At 39.6% G+C, this 19,570-nt stretch overlaps 1 protein-coding gene across 1 annotated transcript; it reads right to left on the bottom strand.

Annotated features, from left to right (window-relative positions):
* Positions 1-1,129: 1,129 nt before the first annotated feature.
* stat1a (signal transducer and activator of transcription 1a) lies at positions 1,130-19,271 on the bottom strand. The gene is made up of 24 exons (XM_057858587.1): positions 19,136-19,271; positions 18,104-18,234; positions 12,735-12,879; positions 12,406-12,501; positions 12,230-12,313; positions 12,060-12,138; positions 11,893-11,984; positions 9,890-10,041; positions 9,478-9,636; positions 9,310-9,402; positions 9,173-9,232; positions 9,078-9,098; positions 5,910-6,000; positions 5,714-5,755; positions 5,549-5,638; positions 5,387-5,485; positions 3,463-3,598; positions 3,318-3,373; positions 3,117-3,214; positions 2,412-2,551; positions 2,153-2,338; positions 2,009-2,084; positions 1,844-1,937; positions 1,130-1,756 (listed from the first exon to the last, which is right to left on the bottom strand). The coding sequence occupies exons 2-24, from the start codon at positions 18,229-18,231 to the stop codon at positions 1,727-1,729; spliced, it is 2,247 nt and encodes a 748-aa protein (XP_057714570.1). The 5' UTR covers positions 18,232-18,234; positions 19,136-19,271; the 3' UTR covers positions 1,130-1,726.
* Between the last annotated feature and the right edge of the window lie 299 nt (positions 19,272-19,570).

The raw sequence follows: 19,570 nt of genomic DNA on the forward strand, positions 1-19,570 counted from the left end.
AGGGGAAAACTATCAGAACGACACGGCTACTGATATAATTTGGTGTATTGTGTAATATTTGATGTTACTAATGATTTAATGTGCATAGTCCATAACTGTCCAGTCATCATTTTGAGTTCCACAACAATTGTTTCTATTGTGTTATGTGTATTGTGTTACCTTATTAGGCATAAGGTGTACATTTAACTAGGGCTGTCAAACGATTAAAATTTTTAATCGAGTTAATCACAGTTTAAAAATTAATTATAATTAATTGCAATTCAAACCATCTCTAAAATATGCCATATTTTTCTGTAAATTATTGTTGGAATGGAAAGATAAGACGGATATATACATTCAACATACTGTACATAAGTACTGTATTTGTTTATTATAACAATAAATCCATAAGATGGCATTAACATTCTATCTGTGAAAGTGATCCACGGCTAGGAAGACTTGTTATTCTTAAAGGATAAATGTGAGTTTGTTTTGTATATTGTGACTAAATATTGCCATTTAGTCTATTTGTTGAGCTTTCAGTAAATGATACTGTAGCGACCTAACTGTTCTGCCCAAATGCACGATGGGAAGTGGTGCAACCATGACTGCATGTGGTGGCTGCAAATGCTATATCTTCTCTGCGTTGGGTACTACAGGGTGTTAAGAAAAAGATCAACTCCTGTCATTCGTCCCCACGTCGCTTCCCACAATATTTATAGTTACTGTGGGAGAGATGACAAAGCTTTTGCCAATTAAAAGCACGGCCCCAATGAATGCTTGTATCTACTCCACTCACTTGACAGTGCCTCTTATCTCTGTATATAAGTAAAACGGCGCCATTGTAGGCTGTTTGCGGCAATGCGTGAGTGAGTCGTACCGCGAATGCGTTAATTGCGATAAATATTTTCACGTGATTAAAAAAAATAATTACCGCCCGTTAGCGCGATAAATTTGACTGCCCTACATTTAACAAAAGAAAATAAATGCATTCATTTGGGATGAAATGCATAACTGATGCTACAACAATCTAACGATATACTGGCAAGCGGGGTGGCCAGTGGGGTGGCCAACCAATTTATAGGGGTGGCCGTGGCCACCCCCTGGTGGCGCCACTGATGTTCACAGCCTAATAACGGTACACATAACATTCTGAGTTTAACAATTGTGTTTTATTGTGTAATGAACAAGATGGGCATTTGTTGTAAACAAAACCACTACCGGGGAAAATGGAAGTACTGCCATAAAAGACCCTGGTACAATTTATACTAGCCAGTGGGGTGGCCACTGAATTTATACAGTAATTGGGGCCGTGGCTACCCCCTGGTAGCGCCATTGCAGGAAGGGTGAATGGACCTTCGCTGATAGCCACCTGTGAATGGATGTATCAATTTTGGAAAACGTTTTCGTAGATTAAATATATGTGTAACACTTTGGCTGTTCTCTGCTTTTTTGGTCAAAAGCTTGAACTGGTTGCTGGTCAATCTCAGGGCACACATAGAAGTCAGGCAATTAGTAATCACTTAATGCAGTAGAAACATGTATATTAACTTGGACATGTGGTCAACCAATATAACTTTCAGCTTGCCTGGTCGCAATGGTGAGTCACTAGGATAAATACTACGTACTTTATAATATGTACTTTAAACACATTTTCTCAAATCGAGTGAATATTTTGTATATACACAAAAAGATGATCTTAAGAAACAAAAGGTTTTCACAACGGGGGAAACCTGGACATAGCAGCTCAGCTTTCATCCTCTAGGTCTGCCACCATCTGTGAAAAAATAATAGACCAAAAAAATCAGTTTAATTTTCCACCCTGAAGTGCACTGAATTCATCCAGAGGGTATTTTTGTCTTACTGCTTCAAAGTCTGGGGTACTAACAGACTGCTCCAAAAACCTGTAAACCTCAGGCGACATGGGCATCATCTTTTCCTGCAGCCGTGCCGGATGTCTGCGTCGAGGCCACAAAGGTTATCAACTCCGAGCTCAGTGATGGAATACACCGAACATTTGAAAGCTTACACTTGGGAGACGGATATGAGCTCAGTCTTCATGTAGCCGCTCTTCACTGTGTTTTCCACGTCCATAGGCTCTGGAGCTAGATGTGCCAGTCAGACATAAGTTAAAAATCTAGGCACACATATGATCAGAATTCTCATGCATTACCTTCGTTTTTGGCATAGTACTTCTTAAAGGCCACATCTTTTGGGATGTCAGGGTAGAGGAAGCGCAGCGGGTTATCCGGGATGTCATCAGTCGCCATCACTTTGTAAGTGCGAATGATGTCCGGCAGCGAGACGGCAGTCAGGTCTTTCTTTGAATACGGCTCCACTGAATGGAAGCTGGGTTGGTCTGGAGAAAAGATCAAATGGTGATGAAGGAAACACACTTGAAGGGAGGGTAGGTATAAGGGTTTTGTGCTCACTGTGCATGTCGTATTCGATCCACGTAAAGGTAATGGCTCCTTCTTTGCTGCTCTCGCTAAACCGAAGCAAGAAGGTGCCCGGACACTTGTCACTCAGAAGAGCTTTTTCACGTTCCTTACTGATGAAGCCCATGATGAAGCTACGTGCAAACAGGAATTAGAATAAAGACGGTTACTTCATATTAGAAAATTTACGTCAGTTAGGTTACCGAGATATATATATACAGTGGGGCAAATAAGTATTTAGTCAACCACCAATTGTGCAAGTTCTTCCACTTGAAAATATTAGAGAGGCCTGTAATTGTCAACATGGGTAAACCTCAACCATGACAGACAGAATGTGGAGAAGAAAAAAAAACAACAGAAATCACATTGCTTGATTTTTAAAGAATTAATTTGCAAATCATGGTGGAGTATAAGTATTTGGTCAATATCAAAAGTTCATCTCAATACTTTGTTATTTACACTTTGTTGGGAATAACGGAGCCCAAACGTTTTCTGTAACTCTTCACAAGCTTTTCACACACTGTTGCTGGTATTTTGACCCATTCCTCCATGCAGATCTCCTCTAGAGCAGTGATGTTTTGGAGCTGTATTAAATTCTTTCATTACTGGATGTTTTTTGCCGAGTGCTTGTGAATGTTCAGTTGATTTCCTTGAATCTATCAAGTGACAATAGCACCATTACAAAGAGGAAGAACTCACTCATCGTTCCAAAGGGCAAGCAAGTGTCTCTTGATCAAATCCAGAATGCCTTCAATCCACAACCAGAAGGGAAACCCTTTATCGTTGCTATTTTGAGTCTAAATTAAAGAAATATTCATCTTAGTGGAGACAACAAATCCATCTACCAGCACCACGTGTGAGAATTTTAAAAAGCTGTTTTATTATTTGTGTGTGTGTCACCTTGCAGAACTTGTTCCACGAAATTAGCCCTTCCGGGTTCCTCTGAGCTTTGGGACCTGCAAGAAGACACTGAATGATAGTTTGTACTTCACATTTATTTGTGGTATATTTTGGTGTTCATGCAAGTGGTAGTCTTAGGTTCAACCTAGCAGCTTGTCAGCCAGCATGTTCAGCTGCTCTTGGTTCAGGCCTCGCTTGGTGACGGAGGAGAACTGCCAGCTGAGAACCTCAGAGAGCTGAGACCACTTGGCTGCGGGAGGGGACAGGAAGAACTGCAAGTTCTGTGAAAGCAAATGAAAAAAAAACAATCATACAGGAATACAGTGGTACCTCGACATCCGATCGCTTCGACACACGATCTTTTCGATATCCAATGTAAAATTTGACTCGCCATTTGTTTCCACATCTGACGACATGCTCGAAATGACAGCGGCGCAGTTTCTTTTTTCCCCACAAGACGGACGCACGGTGAGCAATCAACATGGGTTCCAATAATGTTAGGGCGGGTGGTGAAAAAAAGGAAGAAGGTGATGCTTACCATTGAAATGAAGTTGGAAATAATAGAAAAATATGAGCGTCGTGTGCGCATCAGTGAACTGGCTCGACAATATGGCCGTAGAATGTCTACTCTCGACGGTCCTCCTCCGACCTCCGTTCGCCAGTCGTTATATGTTAAGGTGATAATTATTACTGTGGTAACATCGCCAAAGAAATCGCCAGCTTCATCAGGTTTCCAGTCATTTGTTCCATCAACTTGTGCGACACAACATGCCTAGAGTCCCCCGCAGCTGACCATGTAACGTGAAAGTGAAAAGTCCTCCCTCACTCTGGCACATCAACCACGCGGTGCGTTCAGGTACACCACGCAAGAATACATCTGCCACATTAGAACCTGATTTGTGTCATTATTACAGGTGTCCTTATTATTATTACTATTAATTAGGGCTGTCAAAATTATTGCGTTTACGCGCGGTAATTAATTTTTTAAATTAATCACGCTAAAATATTTGACGCAATTAACGCACATGTCTCGCTCAGACAGTATTCTGCCTTTTGGTAAATTTTACAGCAAGGTTTTTTGTGCTCTCTAACAGCGAACTCTTGTGGTCATTTTGCGACATGGTTTATTGCTTTCTTGCCAGTTCAATATGGCTGCACGACGTCTCGGGCTGACGCCTACGTTGTAATGTTGTGCTTATATGATCCTTGGACAAGATTTGTCAGTAAGTATGGTTGTTGTAAAGAATGTACATATTATGTTAGTAAGCGAAATGTTGTATTTTTTGTATGAAACGCTTTTTGTTTATGTTTAGTGAACCTGTATAGCGTGCTAAGCTAACGTTGTTGCTAATGCAATGCTTGTGTACTTTTTTTTGTAGTTTCACTACGGTCTAAAGAGGACAGTGGTTTGAGGCCATTTTATTAATAAATCAGATGAAAAAGGAAGAAGTCTGATTATTAAGGCGTCGTTCACTATCTGTCTAGCTTTGGAAAAAGTAGACGCTTTGGAGTGAGGACAGCATAGACAGATTTAAATGACAGTAGAGTGAAATGCCCACTACAGTCCGAATGTACCTTATGTTGAATGTATAGAGCCATCTTGTGTCTTATCTTTCCATTCCAACAAATTATTTTACAGAATATATATATATAATTTACAGAAAAATATGGCATATTTTATAGATGGTTTGAATTGCGATTAATTGCGATTAATTAATTTTTAAGCTGTAATTAACTCGATTAAAAATTTTAATCGTTTGACAGCCCTACTATTAATATATTATTTTTCCAGTTTTTAATCACAATTTACTTGTTTTGCTCTGTGTAATTGCTATTTGCAGTAGTACCAGAAGTATTTTTTAAGGATTTAGTGTAGATTTTCGGGCAGTGGAACGAATTAACGGAATTATAATGTATTCTTAAGGGAAAATCCTACTCGACATACGACCATTTCGACTTACAAACTAGGTCCTGGAACCAATTAACTTCGTATGTAGAGGTACCACCGTATCAAGATTTGAGGGGAAGTTTCGAAATAAACCTTCTCTAACATTTTCTCGTGTGGTCACCTTAGGTTCAGTGGTAAGCATGTTGTACCACAGGATGGATGCCCAGCCGCTTGGCAGCTGGCACACATTGGAGATCACCACCACAGGCAGGGACAGAGCCTGAGACAGAGATCAAAATCAATCATCTACTTTGGCCGTGCTCCGCAACTCGCATCGGCTCACCTCTAGCTTGATCTTGATTCCGGACTGGCCGAGCTGCAGCTCTGACTCGAAGCTCAACGAGTGAAGCTCCTTTGTGACGACCAGAGGACCCTACACTCACCAAGGCACACGAGTCCATAAATTTCTGATCCCAACCCATGCGGAAAAAAGAAGAAAGAATCTCACCTCACTGGTTCGGTTTCCTGCTACTTTCTGCTCTTTTAATTGCTGTGTGGAAAACAAAACATACTTTTAGAGGACTTTTATGCACATAAAATGCTCATAAAAGGGTTTGGAACGTGGGCAATTCACAGTGTACACGTCTCACGTAGACCTTTATTAAAATTTCACCAATTCAACTGTAACAAGAACGAATACTTGCCAGATGTCTGAATTCTGCTGATAGACTGCCATTTGACTCCTCCATGTTCATAACTTTTGTGTTCGTTCCCAAGATGTTGAACCTGCGGAAACTAAGAGACACGCATGGCTTTCTCACTGATGCTCAACATGAAAAATGTACTGCCATTGACAGAGATAGACATCAAATCCATTTTAATTGGGATGGCTGGCACTGAATCATCAGGTTTCAGTGACATTGATGTCGAGGAACTACCAACCCATTTGGACTGGGAGGGATTGGCAGCAATCATTTCCATTCCAGTCTAAATGGCTTGGACATCTATCGCTAGCTATGGCAGCCAATAAGTAACATTAAAGATATTAGAGCAGTAGGAAGGAAGTTTATCTGTTCCCTGAGATTCAATATTTTAACCCCTTCAGACCGAAGCATGCTGCTGACATGACGCGTTCGCGTCTCTAAACCAATAAATACACAGATTTTAGTTGCCATTGCCACTTCTGGGTGATGATTGGATGAAACTTTACCCATTAAAATCATGAGGTTTGGCCCGCCCTGTTTGCTATTTTTGGCTCTTTGAAAATGGCTGGCCAAACACAACTTCAAAAAGGATAACATAAAGTGCTCATTTCTCATTAAAACCAAATTAAGATTAAAAATAACCAATGAAAGCATAAAATATTCCCGACCAAAAAATTGCACTTTGTTCTGGTGTTTGAGTAGAGTAAAATCAGCGCAGAATTTTTTTTTTTTCGCCCAGCAGAAAAAAGTGCAGGTGTGAAGGGGTTATGTGGTAATATGCCACAGTTACTGAGTGGTTAATGTAAAACCTTTCAGTTTCAACCATTTTTTGTGGATGTGACTATTTTTGATGATATAAATAAACATTGATATTATTAATGATTAGGCGGCATGGTGGTAGAGTGATTAGCATGTCCGCCTCACAGTTCTGAGATCAAGGGTTCAATCCCGGGTTCCGGCCTTCCTGTGTGGAGTTTGTATGTTCTCCCTGTCCCTGTGTGGGTTTTCTGTGGTAGTCTGATTTCCTCCCATGTCCCAAAAATGGTAGGCTGATTGAACACTCTAAATTGTCCCTATGTATGCGTGAATGGTTGTTTGGTCTCCTTGTGCTCTGTGATTGGCTGGCAACCAATCCAGGGTGTACCCCGCCTACCGCCATAGTTATCTGGGACTGGCTCCAGCGCCCCTGCAACCTTCGTGAGGATAAGTGGCTCAGAAAATGAATGAATAAAGATTAATAAATAAATAAATTTGTTATTGTTTTATTAGTAATTAATAATGGATTTTCAAGGTACTTTTACACGCTTATGGGTCACTTCTTGTTGATTTAGGATCAATTCTAATCTGCCGGGCCGCGACCGGTCCGCGGCCCGGCAGATGGGGACCCCTGCTGTATCCGGCCGCCATACTGTCCGTCTTTGTTTATCCGTATTCTCAATGGTTTCAATTTGTCGTACAATTTATAGTGCAATTCATGGAAGCCCCGGTGCTTTCAGACGCTGTAAACTCACTGGATGCGTTGGATAAAAGGTGTTATGTGGAAAAGATTCAGTCTATCCATTTGTCAGATCCATATTTGATGCCTAAATCAATATTTTTCGACCCGCTGTCTTCGCCGTCTCTGCCTGACATCTGCTACCCTGATATCTACAACTATCTTGTCCAGAGAAACTCAGCCTATTCTCACGAAACTTTGATAAGAGCAGCACTCTAAGCAACATTACCCCGTGTGACCCTTCCTATTTCTTAAAATGGCGACAATCAATCAAAAAAAAAGTTGACTGCGATGGCCGACGCTTCAAGGATAGGTGGATATTGGACTATTTCTTCAATAAAACACGCAACAACAGTGTCTGCCTTATTTGCAAAGAGACAGTCGCTGTTTTCAAAGAGTTCGATGTGACGCAATAATATTACCGAACAAGACACGCTGACAAGATACGCAGCGAGAAATTATAGCAACTTGAAGCTAGTCACAGCAGCAGTATTTCGCAAGAGCCCGAGTGTCGAAAGAGAACGCCACAAAGACGACTGTTGAAATTATGAATTTAAAAAAATAATAAAGCAAATGTGACACACAGAAGGGCTTGCTAAAATGTGTTTAAATTTATTGTTCTATGTAAATCAGCCAAGGTAGCCCCCCGCATTTTTACCACACCAAATCTGGCCCCCTTTGCAAAAGGTTTGGACACACCTGTTTAACTGATGATCCGTAGACGAGGCCAGCTTCTTTCACTTGGTACCAGCTAAATATTATTCAAAATGTAATGATGGGGGAAGAAATAAGCATCTTGAATTTGAAACTGTATGTTGTCGGCGATTAGCCTCGCAATGATCTTAATTGTGGTTGTCAGCCCAAAACCCTCTAAATATATATTAAATGCATCTTACCAGATATAAAATGACTACTACATAATCTGTGGTAATCGTTTGGAGCCCAGTTTTCTCGTCGAATTGCAGCAGTCCATCTCGCTCTCCTCTCCGGGTCTCTCGGAATACGGTAGAACTTGAAGTCTCTCCGTCTATCTTCTCTGTTATTGCAACCAACCACCACACACGCCTTCACCATTTTGATTATTAATGTTAACGAGCAGAAAAACACGCCATAATAGGAGGAATTTACGTAGCGGTAATGTGTCAACACGACGAGTAGACGGACAATATGGTGCGGAGTCGTGGTTGTGACGTCATGTGAGTAGGGTCTATATTCCTGATGCTTTGGGGGAATTTTGGAATGACTTCGTGTTCATTTGGGGTCTCTTCCTGTTCATTTTGGGGTACTACCAGTGGATATCACTAGATAGTACTCAATAAAACTCAAGGTTTTTTTGTAATTATTAGCATTTAAACAAGTGCCCTATAAAGAGTTAAAGCCACTGGGTCATCTACAGCAGGGGTACCAAAGTCCAGTCCTCGAGAGCCTCTATCCAGCTAGTTTTCCACGTCTCCCTTGTTTAACACTCCTCAATCCAATGATCAGCTCATCAGCAAGCCCTGCAGCAGCCTGATAACGATCCTGATTATTTGATTCAGGTGAGTTGGAGGAGGTGAGAAATGGAAAACAAGCTGGATAAGGGCTCTGGACAACTGGACTTGGGCACCCCTAATCTACAGTATCACTGTCAATTGCAGCCAATTATAAAATGAGTACAGGGTTAGCACACATACCCTTTCTTGTCTGCAACATCCCTGAAAAAGAGCAAAATGGTTCATTAATGAAAAATTTAAACAACTAATTTCTTAACTTGGTGCGCAGATCGTACTTGTCGAATACGGCCTTGACTTTCAGTTGGTAGTTGAACTCGGGCAGCTTCACCAGGAACCTAAGCAAACAGCGCAGATGTCATTTTGTAAGCTTTTATTTTATTTTCGCTGCCTGCCCAGCAAAGCTGCTCCTTACCGAAGTTTTACCGTAAACTGAATGGCAGTTTTCAGCACTAGTGGCCTCTGAGGGTGAGTGGGCATGCAGGGCTGTCTCTCTACCACCAAAGCACTGCACATAGACAACAACCTCATGACGTATCACTGCAATGGATGAGCAAGTGACCAGGAGAAGATTAGTATGTACTTGGAGAGGAGGGTCTTCTGCAACTCCAGGGCTCGAGCCTCGAGGAAGTCTTTCTTCTGGGTAATGGGGTCGTTTTCATATGTGAACTTCTGCTCCAATTCTTGCAGCTTCTTCAGATGCTGGCGAAACTCTTTGAGAGTCTCCGCAACTGCCGTGAACCTTTATTGAGAAAATCTATTTTATTTCCATATAAAATCACATATTTAAAAAATGAACAGGCAAGTCAAGATACCAGCGGATAGCCTACATATTTATTTAAATGGCGTCCAATTATTCCAAGTCCAAGTATTTTAAACGGGAAGTTTGGCAGTGATCAGTCACTGAAACATAATCCTTCACTGCCAGCCCACTCAGTTTAAAGAATTTGGATGTCAATCTCAGCCAATGATATAAAGGTTGTGCCTGAGCTCACCAGTTCTGCAACTGGTCGAGGCAGGCATTGGGCGGCCCGCCAATGCAGGCTGTCTGTTGCCGCTGCTTCCACTCGGGCAGCTCTTCGTTGATCAGGTCCGACATTAAAGCTTGAGTGACGTTCAGAAGATCAGACAGCTGCAGCACCATGTCCTGATTACGTAAACAGGCATGAAAATTGGTCAGGGTTTAAAAAGGTGAGAAGGGTGTGGTAGAAATATGTTCCGGTAGGGCTGTCCCAAACGACTAATTTTCTCCATATTAGTCAGCTGACTATTTTTACAATTAGTCGACTAATTTTTTATTTATTTTTTTACTAATTTAGCAATGAAATTTTTGTTGACGCTTATTAATTCACAAAAACATTTTGGAACACTTAATTCTTTATTAAAATACAAATAAACATGTAAATAACAATAATTAATCACACATGAACACTGAGGTCAAATGCTAGGCCAGAACGATATCGGAAAAAACTATCATTGCGATTTTTGGGGAGTTTGCGATATTATATTGCGATATTAAAACGAGAAAATTTTCACCAAATAACTTGAATAGCTCCGTTCGGGATAGCTGCACTGTTGATGAAGAAAAACAGTTTGGTCTCACTACCTAGCAGGAGGGAGAGTGAGACATTGTGGTGCTGTATGAGCATTGAAGCAGAAAAACATGAATGTTTGTTGTTTTTAAATTCCGATGCTCAGAAAAATGGCGCCATCGGCCCTAATTTTTATAACTCAGTTTAATCCAGGATCTGCACACTTGCTGCGTTCAAGAAGTAAAACAAAATTTAAATGTTGAAAAAAAGCAATATTGGACGTCCTAGGATGTGACTATTGCACATGCGCACATTGCGATGGCGATGTTCAAACGATATATTGTGCAGGCTTAGCTGATAGCATTTGCTAGTGCGAAAGAATGGAATGTAAACAGATTCAGAATATTGACTTCGCCTTTCTAATATTATTCAAAACAATTCTTATTAAAAAAAATGTCTAGCATTATTATTATAGTATCCTACTACATATAACAGTATTATAATAATTATAATATCAATTGCCAATCAATTTTTTAAAAAGGGTGTCATTTTAAAGTTATTCTTAGTGTAAAATCTGAATTCTGTAGTGTTATAGTATTTACATATTATAGTATTAATTCTGAAGTATGTGGGATAAACTCCAGAAATCGTTATTTATATGACAAACGTGACATGCTTTTATTTTGAAATGTTCACCGGAAGTACGTTCGCTAAACCGCTAACAACTTTACACTCCGCAAAAAGCACGTTTCGTCATTGCTTGTGGTGTCACTAATAGATTTTTTTCCCATTTTTTGTCATTTGCAAATGCTGTTAATCAGCGATTTTTAATGTTTGAAGTGTCACCTTTTAACTGCAAGTTTGCGTTTTGGAAAAGACTGCCAATGTTTTATAGCAGGCTAAAGTAAGTTGTCCTTTTTCCCCATTAGTCTAAGTGTAGCAATGCTAACGTTTACAGTGTTTAATGTAGATGTGTTTCCTTATTTTCTACGTGTGAACTGTAATTCTATGCCATGTTGTTGACCCATAAACATCTGGACACAACAACTGGAGTCTCATATGTCATCTACACGCACGCATAAATGTATGCACGCACGCAGTGATAAAATGCAGCGGTGAAAATTGTCGCCCTCATTTTTATTTACCTTGCGATTAATGGACTCATTGCATATCGCGACAGGCTTAGCCACTTCAATAAAACATATCGATAGAAGTTAGATAGACTTACGACCCCCACCCTAAAAAGTTTCTCCTCGGATCTACACAATTCACGTAGGTCAAAATTTTTTTACTTCATAACGGCGAATTTCGCCGAAAGGTGAGTGATTTTCATGCCTGATAAAGGTTCGTAAGACTAAGGACTTCCTTTTTTGTCTTCTGGTCTAAGTAGAAAATATCCCACTTGGCGCTTATTAAGTCTGTGTTATATCAAATTTCGGTAGCAATTATTCTACAGATGAACCAACCTGCCGTTTTGTTTTCAGATCCAAACACATCCTGCAGATGATCATCTTTTCCTTCTCTAGTTCCTTTGGCAACATTTCGTTACGTTCGTTCTCTGGAAAGACAGACGACCATTATTCACCTCCACAATGGAACATGTACTTATCTTTTCATTGAAGGCTGGTTTCACCTCTGTTCCTCAGTGAATTGAACTTAAAGTCGTATTCATCCTGCTGATCTTCCAGATTTTTTATGGCTTGGTCTGCCACCTACATTTTCACAAATTTGTGACAAACATTTGAAATAGCTCATAGTAAAATAGTTCAATCTGAAGTAGAACTCGTGTAATAAATGTGTCACCTGAGCTCTGTCCCTCATCTCCTTCACTTTGATGCCCAGCTTCTGTTTATCCACCATCATGGCTGATGCAGTTCCCACATTTTGCTGCAAATTTAAATTACAGATTTGACTAGAGTCTATTAGTTACACATTTAAAGCCATCCTTAAAAGATGTGCAAGCGCAAGTGTAGTTTTACCATCGCGCTCTTTGCGCAGGCAAGGATCATGCGCTCATCCTTCAGGTTCTTTGAGATTATCATTGCCATGTGCACCGGGTCATCCTGGAATCTTTCCTGGAAAATAATTGATGAAGGGAGCAAAATAGAATGTAATGAAGGGAGCAAAATAGAATGTCATTAATGTCAGTGTATCACGTGTAAGAAAATGTAAGGTGGCCAAAACATGACACAAACTCAGACTTGTAAAAATAAGTGAAATCAGAATTGCACAAACTACCGAAATAAAAGTGTTGCCATCATTAATAGCAATGTAGGAAGGTGATTTATATCTGCTAGCAGAATCTGACCTGCAGGTTCCTCTTGATTTTACGGCAGTTGTGTTGCTGTAGAAAGTTGGTCTCCAGAGCAAAGCGGCTGTGTTGGTCATCCAGTTGAGTCAGTAGCTCATGAAAGCGAACCACCGCTAAAGATTCTTGACTTGCCACCGCGTCCCTGAGGATGTCGAAAAATACAGATGAGTTGAATGAGTAAAAAACAATATGTGCTGTATATGTGGTTCCTCGACATATGATCGCGTCAACTTACGATCCTTTCGGCATTTGACGTAAAATTTGACTCGTCATTTGTCTCCACATATGACGACATGCTCGAAATACGATGATTTATGACAGCGGAAATTCATTGTTTTACCGCAAGACAGACATAGGGTGGATTTTTTTGTGTGAGAGAAATCAACATGGGTCCCAAGAAGGTTAGTGCAGGTGGTGAAAAATGGAAAACAGTGACGCTTACCATTGAAATTAAGAAGGAAATAACTGAAAAATATGAGCGTGGTGTGCGTATGAGTGAACTGGCTAGACAACGCAGCTCATCCCCCGCCCCTAACTACACACCGTTGTCTCCTCCCTTCGACCGCCGTTCGCCAGTAAGGCCAGTAAGGTGACCATAAAAACGCTTTTGATATGTAATATAACTGACAAGAGTGAAAAAGCTCTTGCACTCCTCTTTAAAAGACACTACTGTCTTTTAAGCCAAAACAACTGTTGTGTTTGATAGAACAATATGTCTATATGCTGCCATAGCAGATTCATGGCGCATTAAGCCCCCAAATTATTTTTAATTTGTCCCTTTTACCCAGGAAACCCCCGTTTACAGACGTCGCGCAACCGCTTTTGACTCAACACGCCCATAAAACGAAGGTAATTAATTATATTAATTATTGAATATTAATATTCAAAATGCCTGTCATTTGTAGCTTAGAATCATTAATTGATGTCTACTATTTCGTTTAAAAAAAAAAAAAACGACTTTAAAATATTATTCACTCGTATATTTTAAACTTTTAAACAAATGACGTCACAATAAAAAAAATATCTACCTCATAACTATCGCTTAATTGTATTTTTTTTTTTTTGTTACTGTTGCATTTTGTCCGATGTTAGATGATAAATAATCGATCCAAACAAAGAAAAATTGGAAAAAAAAAAAAAAAAAAAACGTTTAAAAGGGTAAATATATGAAAAAGAACATCTCAACCACTCCTTGATGTCTGCGATTTTTGCATCGCGATCCTTGTTATATTACCATGTTTCACCCATACAATCCCCCCAAAAATCCATCTGCGGCCATTCACAGCTGTGTCTTGACACTTGGTGATACATGCTACATGGAGTTTTTGGATGGAAACAAGAGAAGTACGTGATAATATCTCGTTAAAGTCCTGGCATCTGTAATTCTGCTCTCGCGTGCTCTCACGTACAGATAGGGTTTTGCTGTTTAATTTTTTATTTATTTTTTTCTAAATGCCCTCCTGTTCATAATTTTTCTTCCCCCAGAAAATTGAGACTTTAAGCTTTCCAATTACGTATCACACATGCATATCGGACAATTTTGAAATTTGGCCAAATTGGGGGTCTCAGAGCGGAACTTCAAGTCACCTGAGTGTTTCCCGCCATATATATAATAATATAATATAATATAATTGATTTGTTTTACATGTGTCTTACTTAATGCATTTGTTAAATTAGACGCAATAGTCTCCACCCACCTCTGTTCGCCAGTCTCTATAAGTTATTAATTAACAATTAATAATTAAAACGCTTTTTTAAAAATTTCCTTTTGTTATCATTATTATTCCGATTTGTAGATTTATTTGTTTTGCTACGTGTACTTGCTATTAGTAAATTGTACCTGCAGTATTTATTAAGGATTTAGCATAGTTTTTTGGGCTGTGGAACAAATTAATAAAATTATAATGTATTCTTATGGGAAAATCCCGCTGGACATACGACCGGTTCGTTACAAACCATGTCCTGGAACGAATTAACTTCATAGAGGTAACACTGTAGTACTATTTATTCCATGAAAATGTATTCATCTTTTCCCAGAAATTTATTCCACAAAGTTTTGTATCATTTAATTGAATATGACGAATTGAATATGAATAAGTCCAGATGATGTTCATTACATTGCAAATTGTGCTGTACCATCAAAAGCCATCCTACGCCCATCTTTTATAGCTGTGAATCTTAACCACTGGGCCAATAATTTTAAGTTTTGTACCCGAAGAGAACCAGGGCTGTGGGAGAGGCGCTCCGCACCTGACTGAACTCCAGTGCAATATTCAGGGTTTGACAACAGTTTCCATAAATAGTTGAATGCTCGGCATTTAGTTTTGTCGGAATTCAAAATTTAAATTGTACTTGAGTGAAGAAACAAGCCAATCAAAATGCACAAAAGCTCTTGGCTCACGGTGAAAATACATTTACATAAATACAGTAGATTCGTGCGAGCAGTTCCGTCCCAGCAAAGCATAGCGCCTCAGCCCAAGACATGTAGATAAAATATGTACAGCGCCCCTATATTGCGATTTACTCTGTGTAATTTCATGTCTGCAATGGATGAAACATCGAACGAAGCGTGTGGCAAATATGCATGTGAGCGGATGTACCACTTTGAATACATACATGGGAACGGGAGCAAGTCTCAAACTCAATATATTCTTTTTTTCTGGCCCATGCCCTCTTTCTGTAGAAACCTACATTTGTTTGTTTTTCTTTAAATGACACTCGAATATAAGACGACCCCCTCTTTTTCAGTCTTATTTCAATGCAAAAAACACTGTCTTATATTCGGGCCAATAGGGTACTACCTGCCTGCAAAGCCATTGTCAGTGAGGTGCTCGGCCCTAATGTGGTTTTAAAGACATTGCTATAGACCCTACTCACATGACGTCACAACCACGCCTCCGCGCCATATTGTCCGTCAACTCGTGTTGACGCATTACCGCTACGTAAATTCCTCCTATTATGGCGTGTTTTTCTGCTCGTTAACATTAATAATCAAAATGGTGAAGGCGTGTGTGGCGGTTGGTTGCAATAACAGAGAAGATAGACGGAGAGACTTCAAGTTCTACCGTATTCCGAGAGACCCGGAGAGGAGAGCGAGATGGACTGCTGCAATTCGAAGAGAAAACTGGGCTCCAAACGATTACCACAGATTATGTAGTAGTCATTTTATATCTGGTAAGATGCATTTAATATATATTTAGAGGGTTTTGGGCTGACAACCACAATTAAGATCATTGCGAGGCTAATCGCCGACAACATACAGTTTCAAATTCAAGATGCTTATTTCTTCCCCCATCATTACATTTTGAATAATATTTAGCTGGTACCAAGTGAAAGAAGCTGGCCTCGTCTACGGATCATCAGTTAAACAGGTGTGTCCAAACCTTTTGCAAAGGGGGCCAGATTTGGTGTGGTAAAAATGCGGGGGCTACCTTGGCTGATTTACATAGAACAATATTAATAAATAAAACAAATAATAATTATAATAAATAATAATAAAACAAATTTTAGCAAGCCCTTCTGTGTGTCACGTTTGCTTTATTATTTTTTTTAATTCATAATTTCAACAGTCTCGTCTTTGTGGCGTTCTCTTTCGACACTCGGGCTCTTGCAAAATACTGCTGCTGTGAAATTAACCTAGCTTCAAGTTGCTTTCATTTCTCGCTGAGTATCTTCCCTGTAATGTTGTCGTACATGTCAGCGTGTCTTGTTCGGTAATATCATTACCGCGTCACCTCGAACTCTTTGAAAACAGCGACTGTCTCTTTGCAAATGAGGCAGACACAGTTGTTGCGTGTTTTATTGAAGAAATAGTCCGATATCCACCTATCCTTGAAGCGTCGGCTATCGCAGTCAACTTTTTTTTTTTGATTGATTGTCGCCATTTTAGAAAATTGGAAGTAAAGGGTCACACGGGGTAATGTTGCTTAGAGTGCTGCTCTTAAAGTTTTTCAAACTTTCGTGAGAATAGGCTGATTTTGTGTGGACAAGATAGTTGTAGATATCAGGGTAGCAGATGTCAGGAAGAGAGGGCGAAGACAGCGGGTCGAAAAATATCGATTTAGGCATCAAATATGAATCTGGCGAAAAGATAGGCTGAAGCTTTTCCACATTACGCCTTTTATGCAACGCATCCAATGAGTTTACAGAGTCTGAAAGCACCGGGGCTTCCATGAATTGCACTATAAATTGCACGACAAATTGAAACCATTGAGAATACGGGTAAACAATGACGGACAATATGGCAGCCGGATACAGCGACACGTCATTCTGTGACGTTGGTGAGTAGGGTCTATAGTCCCCCTCTCTGATAATTCAGAGCTTTTCAAGCCTAACTGCTATAGAAGATAAAAACAGAGAGAGACTAAGAGTTGTTGAAAAAGAGCTTCGTTTGTGTCTTTCTTCAATTCGTGGCAGGATATCGGCTTTTTGTTCATCTAAACAGGCTCAAGTTTCACACTGAGTAAGTATAAATATTGAGAATTTTTTTATAATTCAAGGGCGTAGGTTTGCATAGGGACAGTAAGGACATAACACTACCAACTTTTCAGGGTGCTCACATTGTCTCCACCAGCTTTTAACTTCTAAGCAACCTTATTTGCATTATATAAAGAGTTCAGTTATATAGGTAATTTAGATTGTCTACCCATATGCTGTAATAATAAAATAGACCCTACTATTATTAAGTGAATTATTTTCATTATGTTCAGACTTACATTTATCCCTTTTCACTTGCTGAATGTGCTCGTCCATTCCCCCCCAAACAAACGTTTGGCTGACTGATGACTTGAAGCCCTCCGTCCCACCAGAAAGACACATACACATACTCACACATCCCGACAAATTCATGTCGACAAGATGCTGCCTCCTGCGTCCCCTTCGGAGTTGAGGGATATTAGAAGTTTTTTTTTGTTTTTTGTTTTTTACGCCCAGCAGCAACCACTGTAAAAAGACGTTAATGTTGTGGCAGTGGGGGAAACACCACTAATTTTGCTACTGAAAGTCTGACCAGCATCAGAGTTAGCATAACATTAAGTTTGCTAACCTGCAAAACTACTGCGGTCAGGCCAGCCTCCACAAGGAACAACAAAGTCAAGCTAGCTGCCCCTTGTTTGGATCATTGTTTACATTATGTGCATTACAGTAATATCATCCCTACCAATGTTGAGACCAAACCTACGTCCTAGTTATAATTATATATACTGTACAGAGAGTAATTTTGGAACATTTTTGGTCTGTGGTGTGTCACGAGATTTTTTCCAATGTAAAAACGTGCCGTGAAAAACACTGCTTTAATTAATATCGCATGACGATTTCCAGGGTTTCTTGTGGTAATCTGTCTACTATGCTGTCCTGAGTGATCTCACCAGTCATTGCTTTCGATCCATTTGCTCAGGTAGTCTCTGATGTCCATTGGGAATGAGTCGTCATACAGCATGTCCACTTGCTCCAAGTATTTGGAGTCCAGCATCTGAAGCTGAGCCCACTGAGCCATCTCCTAGCCATTAACAAAATTCAACAGTCAAGGCTTCGGTCATAGCATTAAATGAACGTGACTTTAACAAACAACTAACTACGATGATTTGTTACATTACATTTTTTTTCTTTGTTTACTATGCAATTTTTGATCGTAGATCTGTGCTGCCTCAGAATCAAGTCTTCTCTTAAAAATACGTCCACCGTTCAGAGATACAAAAAGTAGTCACACAGTGTACATAAGTTTAACATGTAACAAATTCGACACTGGTGTACATCTAAACAAAAATGAAACAAAAACATGACACTCATCTTATTAAAATGTGAGATTTCTAAAGTGAAAAGGTTAAAGTTATCACATTATGACATGAAACTTCATAACACGGTACAACGTGTTGCTTATCACGTTATACCGTAATAACATTGTCCTTGGTATTAGTAAAAACAAAATGATATAAAAACATGAAATCTTCAAATTTGACAAGTTAAAATATGATAAGATCATCATAATAAATATGAAACTTATTACGTTAAAAGACTATATATTTAACACGTAATGTTAATCTGATTTCGTTATAACGTGAACGTTGTCACACTGGAACGTGAAAATCCACTCTGGCAACATAAACACAAGGATTAATTCTGCACGAAGTTGCCTAGTTTGGCAAAGTAGGGCGTGTAAATTACAGATCAACTGCAGTAGTGACAGTTGTCAGAAAAAGAAAGGAAAACTCTACAGTATTCAAGTTACTTCAACATAACATTCGGTAATCAGGTACTGCACATGGCATAAATTATAATTAATATGACGATTTAAGTTACATCACCAGTGCACGGCGGCCTTACAGGTAAGTAACTGACTCGATTACGCATAAAACCCTACGAAAGCCACGAGGCGAAGGTAGAGAACGACTAAAATTTACCGTTAATAATCATGCAGTAGGTTCAGTCGGATCGAAGAGCTAGTGGTTCTGCTTTAGTTCCTTATGCTTGTTTCTTGTTCTGTCAAAAGAGTCTGACTGTCAGAACCTGCTTTTGCAATGTACTGGAAGTAACCAATCACAGCCATGCGTGTATAAGAGTGGGCTGCCCTTTTCTTAGGCAGCCAATCAAACGGGCGATGAGCGGCTATTCTGTTCTTAGGAACGCTCCCCTGTAACTCCTAGTATGTTTAGCAGAGTTTTTACGTTACGTTTTGTGACAACACAAGACCACCGTAACCACCGAAAGACCTTCTGAGGTATTCTTGTTGGTGAAGACACAAATACAGTACACGTTTTCTGGATTTTATAAACATAAAAAAAAGACTTACCAGAGGGTGGAGGGTATCAATTCATAGAACAGCCAAGTGGAAGACA

The sequence above is a fragment of the Corythoichthys intestinalis genome, chromosome 2 (assembly GCF_030265065.1).
Source record: "Corythoichthys intestinalis isolate RoL2023-P3 chromosome 2, ASM3026506v1, whole genome shotgun sequence".
Classification (NCBI taxonomy): domain Eukaryota; kingdom Metazoa; phylum Chordata; class Actinopteri; order Syngnathiformes; family Syngnathidae; genus Corythoichthys; species Corythoichthys intestinalis.

Coding starts and splice junctions, on each gene's coding strand:
- stat1a (XM_057858587.1), bottom strand. CDS start 18,231: ATGGCTCAGTGGGCTCAGCTTCAGATGCTGGACTCCAAATACTTGGAG. Junction 12,314..12,405: donor CCTGCGCAAAGAGCGCGATG/GTAAAACTACAC, acceptor TTAAATTTGCAG/CAAAATGTGGGAACTGCATC. Junction 2,085..2,152: donor GTACTATGCCAAAAACGAAG/GTAATGCATGAG, acceptor TGGCACATCTAG/CTCCAGAGCCTATGGACGTG.